This window comes from Triplophysa dalaica, chromosome 8, assembly GCF_015846415.1.
Source record: "Triplophysa dalaica isolate WHDGS20190420 chromosome 8, ASM1584641v1, whole genome shotgun sequence".
Taxonomy (NCBI): Eukaryota; Metazoa; Chordata; class Actinopteri; order Cypriniformes; family Nemacheilidae; genus Triplophysa; species Triplophysa dalaica.
The window spans coordinates 24,050,773-24,063,545 of NC_079549.1; the positions used below are offsets into that span (position 1 = coordinate 24,050,773).

Sequence of the window (12,773 nt, forward strand, 5' to 3'; positions counted from 1 at the left end):
GGATAAACTTTTCTACATTAAAAACTCAGAAAACATGTTTTGTTGATTTATTTGGTACAAGAATTGAAACATTTGACACGTCTTATTTGTATAGATCGATTCTGCATTTAAACAAATGGGAAAGAACTGTAAATCATTATTGTGCGCAGTTTCCATGATATCATATTAACTGAGGAAACTAAATAAATCTGTCTCATCATGGAAATACTTGAAGTGAACTGTTTTTTACTGAATCAGCGTTCTTACTGATCTTCATCGATTAATGCAAGCATCTCGTCTTCATCAAAAGACCTCTGGAACATCTCAGTGATGGTCAACTGTTGAGGGTCCTGACCAAAAGAAGAAATATATCAACAGCTTTTAAATTTAAAACAAGGAAGAGAAGACCAGTGTTGTACATGAAAACAGATACCTACTGTAATCCTGAAATCATCTACAAATGTTTGAAAAACAAGCGAGCTCTTGTCTTTAATATGTACAGTTTATCTAACATATATACTGTAGAATAAGGTGAATAATGACCAGCTCTGATTTTTCATACTCTGATTCATACTGACCTTACTGTGGAAACTGGCAGATTCAGCTTTCTCAGAAATATTGGATTCCGACAAGCCCACCTGCTCTAAAACATTCATTTTATTTTGAATCATCGGCCTGGAAGAGAAAAGCAAACCTTTTATAAAATGACAGTGTCCAGCACGAGTGATCAAAACTGTCTGTTTTTAGATTATCTGGCCAGAATTGTAATGGAAGAACAGTTGAGAAAAAATGCAAAGAACAGACAGTCTGAACTCCGCCTGACCTGAGGATGTTTTTATAAATTTCTTATGATTTGAAAGACTTAAAGGGATAGTTCACCCAAAAATGAAAATTCTCGCTTCATGCCTCTTGTCATTTCATACCAGTATAAATTATACATAAACACAGAGAAAGATATTTGGAAAAATGTTAGCAATTTTCAATTCTGTGACATCATTGACTACCATTGTAGGACAAGAGAAATGGTAGGTGAAGGTGCACCAGAGCTGATTGTGTTCCTAAATTCTTCAAAAATATCTCACTTTATGTTCAACAGAACAAAAAAAAATCCTACTATGGTCCTGGATGATGTCCCAGAACTGAAAATGGCTTCCATTCTTATAAATATCTTTCTTTGTGCAGAACAAACAGAACAAAGAAATGTACATACTGTAGGTTTGAAAGAACTTGGGGGTTATTAAACGATGACAGAATTTATATTTTTGAGGAAACTGTCCCAAAATTGGCCTCCATTTACTTTGAATAGTAGGAATAAAAAATACTATGAAAAGTGAATGGGTGCAAATTTTGTAGTGCACTAGTTCTTTAAAATGCAGATGCAGATCATGTTGGCAACATCAATAAAGTCATTTAAAGCATCTCTGGAATTCCCGTAGAAAGGACAAAAATATGAAAGATGATTTCACACACCACAGGTAGTCGTCTGCAGTGCCTTTAGCCACCAGGTAATGAATGTCCACATTACTGGTTTGTCCAATCCTGTGCACACGATCTTCAGCTTGAATCAACACCTGGAAAACACAAACACATCATCGATGACGTCATGTTTTACAGGTTTTCCTACAATTACAAATAACACACTGAAAATGTTTTATCAGACTCAAACAGACAAACAATCTTCATTTCTGCTTTTCATTCTTCATCTGATTCTATACAAGCTGCGGTCCTAGATTATTCTTGAATGTGAATGCTTGTTTGATATTGGCTGGTCAATACACAACTTTTAAAAATCTAAATAACTTGAAGATTGGACCCACAAAAATGAAAATTCAAGCATTTTCGATATAGATATAGAATAGAATTAAATCTATAGAAATGTGCCTTTGCTAGGCCTGTAAATCACAATATTTAAAATATATTTTTTATACTTCACATACTCCTCATCACTCAGAATGTTCATGCGAGTTTATTTAACTCTCACCCCGGGGTTCCAGAAGAGCTCAGCGAACACCACGAGATCAGCGGCGTGCAGCGTCAGGCCCATGTTTGCAGCGGTGATGGAGAGAACAGCCACACAACTCTGTGGGCTGAACTGAAACCTATCACACAGCTGCTGTCGCTGTTCAGACGGCGTCGATCCGTCGATACGAATATAGTTGATTCCCTGCACAAACAACAGTGTCAACACAGAACCAGCGCTCACAATCAACATCCAAAACCTACAGCCAGGTCCAAAATAAATCTGTTACTCTGCCTGTCCACAAAAAACTAAAATCACAATATATGCGGAGGACACATGAGTTCTTTTCACAAGTCAGCAGTTTCAGTCTGGACCGCGCCTATGGCCGATGACAAACCCGAACCTTCTCGCCGAGCTCTTTGGTCACGCTGTCCAGCACCAGCTTGTGATGAGCGAAGACCAGAAACTTCTCTCGTCCGCACTCCAACGTGTCAGAAATATATTCCCTGAGACACAAGTTTAACACATATGCTTCACTTCACAATCACCGTCTACAATCAAGTAGTGTTGAAACTTAAAAAATATGATGATGAATAAAGTAAACGTACATGATGGCTTTGATTTTGGCCTCTGCGGTGTGGTTGAAGAAGACCAGAAGAGCTTCTTTCTCTTGAATTTTCTGCAAGTTCATGAATGTTCAGTAAATAGTGACATAAACACGAGTCGAACAAACCGAAGCTAATATTACAGGTGAACTGTGTCGTTTTTAGTGGCAAACCTTCCAGTTATTTTACAAAGTCAACTTATTATCACAGCTTTAAAGAAATGTTGAGTGTTTTACACAAGTCGATTTGTTTTACATTGCGGCAGCCTTTGGCGAGCTCTTTGGCAGCGGCGTTGAGTGCGGCTTTGGTGCGGGAGTTGATGCCGTCTGTCGTCACGGTAACCACCTTGCGTTGTTTGGCGGGGAGCTGCGAGAGCACCTCTGACTTCAGACGTCTGAGCATGATGGACTCCTCCAGAAAAAGCTTCAGTTCGATCAGATTACAGGAGCCGGAATAATCCCACCCCCACTGAAGCTGAACACACGCAACATGACATCTCGGTTATTTCTCCTAAACATCCATGAGATTAAATCAAGAGCAAATGGAAACTTGGTGGCGTCAAAAATGAGGAGAGATGTCAACAATGTTGAGCTCAGATTCATCTCGTCTGCAATCAAAAGTCAATGTTATTGAAGATCTCCATATCAACTCCACATTTCTCATCACATTGACTCCAATACACATAATTTCACCTCTACAATCTACATTCATTTACACCTTCATGTGTTTCAACAATTAAACTATATTTTTATTGTCATCAGCAATTTTAGGAGGAACATCTGAGACTAAGTTGATACTCAAATGAAAAACAACTGAGAACTCCATCCAATCGCCTCAGCTGTGAGAGAGCAACAAATTACTTGTGTAAATGTAACAGTGTCATTTTAATTCATACAGATTTGTGATCATTTTGGATTGAAACTCTAGAGCTTTCATCTGTTTACCTGCTTGGCATCACAGTAACGTGTCCCAAAGTCATGGAAGCGTGGGAAGAGAGACGGTCTCACAGCCTGAATCTGAGTGTAGAGCTCAGCGGGTCGGGACATGGCCGGCGTCCCTGACAGCAGGATCACTCTCTTAGCAGCCTGATCCACAAACATCACAAACAAATGACAGAAAGATTTTATTAGTGGTTAACCATCAGGTGCCCCTCTCAGTGCACGTGTATTCATAAACTTTAGCTTTTAACAATAAACAGTAACAATGGCATCAAGGTCACTTCACAGTTAAACACATGCGGATCTATAGAAGTGAAAGGGAGGTCTGCTAGTGCATGCGCAAACGTCAGTCTTTGTTAGAGAACGTGATTTGTTTCCTACTCTGGCGAGGGAAATGACACCGGATCCGAATGGCACGATTTACCGCATCTGGTGTGAACGCCCTTTAAGAAGCGATGTGCTATATGGCAGCAGAACTTAAAGACTTACCTGGCAGATGTTGATAATTTACACATTCATGTTGATCATGAAATAATTGTGATGTAATATAATTGACATTGTCATTTTGAACAGATCATAAGCACTGAGCCAGCGTGTACCTATATTACCCAAAATGCTCTCTAGGTAGAACAGCAGGTTTTGAGTGCTGACCACGAAGAGCCAAACCTTCAGAAACGCTTGACAATTGTTAAGTGTTTGTTTAAAGTTCAGCAAACCTTCAGCAGAGGAAGAGCTGCCCTGCAGCGAGCCGTCTTAACGTTCTTCAGAAAGTGAGACTCGTCCTGTATGAAAGATCAAGAGATTTCAGTTAACAGCCTTAAAACAGACGCACTTATTTAAGAGTCCAGACATCTGAAGGTTAAAGGGCAGTTGCGTAAGGTCAGATGATGATCTGGAACCAAGAAAACATCACAACCAAAACTGTAAGACAGTTTCTGCAGCCTGAGGATCATCCTTTATGCTTTAGTAAGCTAGCGCTAGCATGTTCTGGGAATTATTCTTTCACAAAACCTAATCCTATCACATCCAATCGGTTAAAAATGTGAATAGAGATTTTTTTAAATAGATTTAAACGTTAAAGTCTCAGGTCGGACACTACACTGACACTGTGTGGTGCGTTTTTAAATTCTTTGCACATTAAGTTTTCCAGAAGTCTCCACCAGAGATCTCTCACCATAATGATGACATTGAACGGGCTGGACGGCTGCTGTTTGTCCATCTTACTGAGCAGATCGTAGCTGACGATGCTGATAAGACCCGAGCGGAGGCTGTCTTTACCTTTAACCACCACATTAATACTGTCAGCGCTCACGGACGGCAGCCATCGGCGGAAAGCCTGCGAGACACAGATAGAGAGTTCAGTGTGGTGGTGTTTTATTCTTATTCGTCTTGTAAGATTCTTCCTCTAAGGGGGTTGAGTCACGTGCTCATGGCAGTAAACAGTGCGACTATAAAATACACCCTCGTGAATCACCGCTGGGAGAGAAGAGAACTTGTCCATTCTCAAGAGTGCTGCTGTGTAAAACATGAATGAATAAATGATATTTCACATCAGGTATCTCATAAAACGTTCTTGAAACGGGCGGCAGCTGGTGCTTTTAAGAGTGAAGATGACGAGATGTCTCTTATAATCAATGGCAAACATGAAGTCAGATCTGAGTTTATATTTCTACCGTGTGGCTCCCAAACGCTTTTTTTGCCTGAAACAATAACGACTGGATATAGAGATCGATTGATTTCAAAATCAATTAAATTAGATTTGATTTACAGATCGCTTTTTACAATGGTGTATTGTTTTAAACAGCTTTAGAGGAGGAACACAAAACAAAGAAAAACACAGAAAAGGGTGAAATACAGTACAGTTCATGGTATAGAAAGAGTAAGATTCACATTTCGCGTCTCTTCCGTAAGCATATTCATAGAAAGTGACACGGCTCACGTTTTCCACGTGGTTTTAGACGCAAAATATGAATCGGGCCGAAGACCATTCTAATAAAACAATGTTATGGAATTTACAGCTAATATTATATTGATAATTATATTCGAGACGAGACAAAAATCTAAAATGTGCCCATTTGCAAACCGATAGGCGAGATACGTCCTTGCAGTCGAGGGAGGAGTTGGAAAAGGAGCACCTGAAAAAATGTTGGATGTTCGCGCCATGTTTCATTTTCAAAGCGCAAACGAAGTGGATTAGATAGCGGATTTGCCTGATAAACAAACATTTTAATTAAAAAGTATAAACCATAAAAACTTCATATTGCGTATGTTATGTGCTGCTTAACACTGTGTGCCTAAAAATCATAGTAAACATGAGCATATATTATTAATTTACCCACCGAGATAAATCAGTATTCCTTTTAATTTTTATTTTATTAAACGACACAAAATAACGTATTATGATTTAGGGCCATCACGATTATTAAATAATTGTTTGACCTCAGATCATCGCTATTATTGCACATCTCTATAGAAGACACAAGGGTGAGCTGTACTGCCTTTATATTGCATATTTTAGTGTATATATGGGCTGTCAAACGATTAATCGTGATTAATCGCAACTAGAATAAAAGTTTGTGTTTACATAATATGTGTCCGTGTATTGTGCACATTAATTTTTTGTTTGTAAATACAAAAACATACACATAAATGTATATATCAACCCTTTTTTTGTGGTGAATTATTGATATTTACCAATAATTTAAATTACATATAAACTTTTATTAATTTTTATATTTTATATGTTTCTTAAATATATGCATGTATGTTTATGTGTTTATTAACACAAAGGAACTATGCACAGTACAACTTTTATTCTGTATGCGATTAATCACAATTAATCGTTTGACAGCTCTGTAACTAAAGTATGGTAATACAGGCAAAATATACCACCACAACACCATCCACCACTTTAAAAAACACTTTAACACATATACCATGAAACTAACCCTCAAACCTACAATGTAGTATTAATTCAGTGTGAAAACCAGCCTACCAAAATTGTATTAACACAGAAATAAACTTTTATTTTAGTCTTGCAACTGAGAAAAGTCGGTTCAAGTCGTACAAAATTTCTAAACGGCATGCACAGCTTTAATTCAGCCTTTGATCGGTCTGCACAGCGCCGCTATTGCCTGTGAAGTGAAGGTGCATTACCTCGGCCCATGTGAAGCGCACTGAGGACGGGGCGACCACAAGCAACGGCCACTCCCTCCTGTAGTATGCGGCGATACAGATGGCCTGGACTGTTTTACCCAAACCCATGTCATCCGCCAACAGCAGACGGCCTTCTCTAGACACTGCGAAACTAACACATTATCACACATCACCAGACGCTGTTGATTACTCGTTCAATATTCATCCACATCTAATTCTCGACATTTCAGTTGCTTTGTGAGGTCCTTGCGTAGCATGTAAGTGTTTAATAGATAGTGATTCTGATCTGTCGTGTGCATAAGAACACAAAAGTCATACTTGACTCCATCTCTCTGGAACGGCATGAGGTTGCGCGTGAGCTCTGGATCTACACCAGAGAGATCGGCGTCAGGAGGAGCAGCAGGTCTCGACTCGCTCGCCTCAAACTGAGAGGAGAAGGACTGGATCACCGAAGGGGGTAAGGGTTCAATCTCCACCGCTGACAGCTTTCTGAGTGAAGTCACTGATCACAAGAGAACAAATGATGACCTTCATGAACTGACCTCGCACATCCACTAAAACACCCTCCACGGTGAAACAACAGTAATGCAGTTTAATTTACACATTTCATTTCTAAAAACACTCCATAAACAAGTGACACTGCAGCTGAGCGGCACATGAAGTTTGTCAGAACAACATCTACATCTGTTTTGCTTTGATTTCTGATTCACTCAATCACACAGCATGCAATGACTGCACTTACACACTTCAAAAACACACAAAGAGTCCGAATTCGTTTAAACAGACAAAATGAAGGTGACTCACTGAGTTTTCCATAGTCCTCCAGTAAGAAACTCCACTTTCTGCTCTTCATGTCTAATCACAACCAAAACAAAAGTGCATTACAAGTCTAGCTCTCCGAAACCTTCCATGCTCTACAAAAGTTGTTTAAAAACATCACTCAAAAAATAAAGGTGGTTGAATGCACTTAATTAAATTAAGGAAAACTTTTCCCAAAATTGAATTACATTACTCGAACAAAATCAAATTAGTTTGAAACGATTCTTTATAATCTTGTTGTATGAACTTAATTTGTTTTTGTAGTCTTGATTAAATGAATTTGCGTCGTGCATATTTTACATAAAAACAATATAAAAATACAAATTTTATCGACAAGATTATTTTATGAAATTCCAAAATGAGGCTCCTAGCGACATGGTGACGTTTCGTGAAGTGAATCGTTTGATATTTTGATAAAACTGAACGTCATTTTAATAATATTTGCCATAATGTGCAGCCACTGCACACAATCACAATCTTCTTCTTGTAGTATTTGGTGGCGGATGGCATACCAGCGTCTGGTACGTTTAGCGCCACCTGCAGAAAGGGAGTGTTGAGGCTGTACAGAATGGCTAATATTAATAAAAATGAAATTCTAATTTATGAAAATATCGAGTCACTTCACAAAACGTCAACATGTCGCCAGGAGCCGCTTTTTGGAATTATGTGCTTTAGGAACTCTTTAGACAGGTTGACCCCATATACTCCCATTATTTGAAGCAGAGAGGGCTGCGGATTTACCAAACAATCTTCTTGATGGTTCTACTCAAGAAAAAATGTCACCTACATCTCAGATGGCCTGAGGGGGAGGAAATAAACGGCAAATTGGGGGGTTTAGCTGAACTATCCCTTCAATAGAAATGCAAATATAGGATCGTAAGCGTCTACGAACTAACCAAAGGCAACGCTTTTCTAAACAATGGTAACCACAAAACTCAAAAATATAACAAACTTGACAAAACCTGAATATAAATGAACATTAAACACTAACAAGTGTTTCTTTTTACTAAAAAATCCATAGCATAACACTTATTTAAGAAAATAACTCTCAAAACGCAGTTATACGCAAAGCATGCTGGGAAAAATAAGTCAATGGATTCAGTTATATGACTAAACATAAAAAATCATGTTGTGACCAAATTTTTTCTAAAGTTGTGTTGATTTAACTTAAGCAAGTTAAGTAAATTGAACAAGTAAAAATCTTTATTTTTTCAGTGATTTGAGGCATGGATTTTGTATTTTTGTTTCAAGAACTATTGGAAATGTCCACTACCCATTCTGACATTTTGATGCATATTTAGTGTTTATTCCCACAAACCAAATCGCTTCATAAATAACCAATTTAAAATTAAATTGGAGAACTTTTGCAACCCTGTTACAGTACCAGCTTTTGCAAACCTTATGTAAAAATAAACCACCTCATTCTGAATATTTAGTTTTTACATTTGAGTATCAAACTCTTTTTAAAACCCTAACACTGCCTCTTAGCCGGACGTTACGCGACACGACAAAAGACATTAGAAACGCATTAGGTTTTCATGTCGCTGCGTGCATGTCACGTCCGGTGTAGACAATGTATAACCATTAGTGCTTCTCTTCTCTTTTATACATTTCTGTTCCGCTCACCGTAACATTTAGATGGCATCTGCTTAAATATTCCAATGACATCAGCCTGGAATCCGATATCTACCTCCATTCGAGAGCGAGACACAAGAACACACTTCCCCTGGATGGTGGCACCTGGTTTTTGCCAGCCCTGACAGAGTCTCATCAAAGCTGCCAACGCGGCTCCGTCTTTGGGTCGACTGCTGGATGCTGTAATGTTCAGCCCTTCCATTCCATCCAGAGGTTTCAGAGAGACGGAGGGGAAACTAGCAGCCTGATCCACTGAAACACATCCAAAAACCATTGAACTCACCGTAACACCAGAGGAAAACATGTTCTACATATATCAAGAAGAACAACATACTCAGCATCTGATAGTGCTCAAGACTGAAGTTCCACATCTTTGTCGCAGGATCTGTGACAGCACAAATAACATCTTTAAACACTCTTCGAAATTCATCTTTTTGTTCCATGGAAATATGTATGAACTGACATGAGATGAGTGAATATTCAGGTGAATGCCAATATGAACTCTTTTGCCTGTCATCTGTACTCACCATAATTCTTGGAGGGAATGGTTTTAAACACGGTAATGAGATCGGCGTAATAACCGACCTCCACTCTGAAGCGATCGTCTGAATGTGACACACATCTTCCTTTAACACACACCAGAGGTTTCTTAGCAGGAACACCTGAGCCAGTTTCAGGGGATTTAGATGTCCTCTTCTCTCCTGTCGGTGCTTTGACAGTCTGTCCATAAAAGCTGCAGGACGCAGAGGCAGTTTTGGGCGCCGGAGGTACAAAAGAACCTTTACTGTCAATCAGCTGACAAAGCAAAGACAAACACAAACACAAACATCATAGCGGACATTTGTTTCAAACAAGTCTACCAAAAATGACCCAATTTTACCCAAATCCTGATTGTTTTACATCTACAATCCACATCTTCATTTTACAACCCCATACAGTTCACTTCATTGATTTTGACAACTCTCGTCTGTTTCTACTGTATTTCTCTATTTCTACTCAATTATAGGAGAAACATAAGAGACTAAGCTGTAGGGCTGTGCAATTAATCGAAAATTAATCGTAATCATCAACCATTTTGCATGGATCCTCTCTTTTTTTGTGGTATAAATCCACCGGATTATATAAATTTATAAATTTTATCTAACCGCATATAAAGCGCACACCTTTCCACGTGGTTCAGCTGTGCTATGTTTACATTTATATATATTTTTCCTTCAGTTGGATTCACAGTTTAAAAGTTTTTTTCAGTTTTCAATGTTGTTCGTAAAGGCAATGATTAATCGTTTTAAATAATCGGGATCTCAATATTGGATAAAATAATCGTCATTATGATTTTTGTCATAATCCAGCAGCCCTACTTAACTGATATCTAAACAAAACATAACTGACAACTCCATGAAATCTAGTCTGAGCAATTCAATTTCCCCAAAACAATACAAACTAACAGACAGTAACATCCAAAAACAGCGTTTTATGTTGTAGACACTGTGCTTATTTAGACCTCGTGTCAGAAATTAACTAAAAATAAAAAAAATCAGCCATTGGTCATCGGCATGGGCTATATGGGTTCCAAGGTATACCGCGGTTCGGGAAAAGACACGGCTGAAAGGTTATACCGTTCCCAAGATATCAGCTATTTCTTTACATCTCATCAAAGACAGAATGTGTTGGAATCCATCAGGTCCTGTGCTACTTTTTGGTTACGCTTAATTTATCTACATTTAAATGATTTATTTCTATATGTGCACGTTGGCATGCAAGTTTAATGATAAAAAAGCATGGGTCAAGAAACCACTGATTTATATCATTTACATTTAGGCATTTGGCAGACGCCTTTATCCAAAGCGACTTACATTGCTTTATCCTATACATTTTACATAGGTATTTGCAACCCCCTGGGATCGAACCCACAACCTTGCTCTTACCACTGAGCTACAGGAAAGCTGATCTTGTTATCCTGACCTTGTTTACTGCCTTTCCAAATATTGTGTGCAGGTAAAAAACCGAATACACTGTGTCTGATGGTTTTTACCCAGACATTTAAAAGAGTATACCGCGATTTACCTTGGGAGCCCGGCGAAACCTCATACCGAGCATCATCACCCCAAAACATAACCACGTGAGTTTGGTGCTCACCTGCTTTTGATCTTTCACGGCTGCACCCGGATGTGTCCGATCAGATGTAAACACCTGCTTTGTCTGTGTTGTGTTACTGTAGGACACACTCGAGACAGACTGTGGTTGTGGGGGGGTGTTTGGAGCAGATCCGGGCGGGTGATGAGGTGTGTTACCCTGCGCGAGTCTCTCAGCTCTTCTGGCTAAAGCTCTCCGTCTGTTCTCCTCAATGAGTCTCTGCTGTTCTGGAGTTAAACTCACAGACATTACTGCACTTCTTACAACTCAAAGCCCTTACAAACGTATCATTTCAATTTGACATATTTACAGCAGCAGAGAACACGTTCATACATGAACTAGAACACGTTCATACATGTTATAAATCACATTAGCTCTGTACAGTCAGATTCGATTCTGTCGCTGTCGTTGATATCCGCAGAAGCCGATCGCGTCCAAATACCGCCAAAACTGACAATAAACGCGTTACTAAGGTATTTCATTCAATCGATTATTACATTATCATGTGAATTCAAAACAAACGCGTGACAATATAAATAAACTATATTGGTTAGCGAGCTAAACTTTGCGAGAACTTCAAATGACGCGGCGCGCAACAGGACGTGACGACAAGACGTACGCGCTTGATGTAAAGTGATTGACGTTGACATTCTCCAATGGGAAGACTGGATGTGACAGTGAGGCGGGATCTAGGATTAACACGCCTGTTGTAATGCCGGGTGATGTAATGATAGTGTTTATTTATTCTTATAAGCGTGTATGTCATATAGCAAGACAGCAGATGCCGGTCTTGTTTTATTTAGGAAAATGTATTAAACGTCATACATCTGATTTCACACGTTAGTGCCTGCCATTAAACTGCATGTTACAGAAGTTTCATTAAAAAAGAAACTATACAACAGTTGTGACGCAATAAATGAAACATACATAAATAAAAAAAGCATTCATATTCACAAATTGTCCCAGTGGGGTCATTGAGTTCATAACAAGTATGATTATATTATATTCACACCGGAACTAGCCACATGGTCACTTATATAAACAGAAAAGTTTATTAATTAAATGTTAGTTATTTATAAAGTCTATATACGTCAGAGGGTGTTGTCAGGGCGTTGCAATGCGGTTGTAAAGGTGTCTTAAACGTTTTCAGGGTTTTGCAGTTGTGTATTTTTATGACTTAAAAGAGCTTGACAATCTTAGTCGTTGGTTTAAATGAACCTTTACATACATAATAATAACATTTTATTTATAAAGAACTTCACATTTCGATTTTTTTAAATATTAAAAATCTCAAAGTCCTCCACGTGTGTAAAATACATATGATGCATATAATGTACACTATTCTAAGAATTACGTTGAGTGCTTTTGGTTTAGAAGTTCGGGAACAAACATATAGACAAAAGCATCTTCCGAAAGCATAGATGCGTGTAAAAAACACTTTAAAAACTAGCAAACATATCTGACGCTGTTGAAACGATCAAAACACGTCGATTAAAGTGACGTGACGGGCAACTCAGAGTAAAGTCATGAGAAGTGAAGCTGCCCATC

The 12,773-nt window shown here is 38.6% G+C and overlaps 1 protein-coding gene across 1 annotated transcript; it reads right to left on the reverse strand.

The window, feature by feature from the left end:
* Positions 1-33: 33 nt before the first annotated feature.
* smarcal1 (SWI/SNF related, matrix associated, actin dependent regulator of chromatin, subfamily a-like 1) lies at positions 34-11,815 on the reverse strand. The gene is made up of 17 exons (XM_056754943.1): positions 11,229-11,815; positions 9,620-9,887; positions 9,427-9,477; positions 9,084-9,344; positions 7,443-7,493; positions 6,957-7,140; positions 6,639-6,789; positions 4,657-4,818; positions 4,199-4,264; positions 3,489-3,629; positions 2,800-3,018; positions 2,548-2,618; positions 2,343-2,445; positions 1,961-2,143; positions 1,450-1,550; positions 558-654; positions 34-329 (listed from the first exon to the last, which is right to left on the reverse strand). The coding sequence occupies exons 1-17, from the start codon at positions 11,472-11,474 to the stop codon at positions 243-245; spliced, it is 2,442 nt and encodes an 813-aa protein (XP_056610921.1). The 5' UTR covers positions 11,475-11,815; the 3' UTR covers positions 34-242.
* Positions 11,816-12,773: the final 958 nt, after the last annotated feature.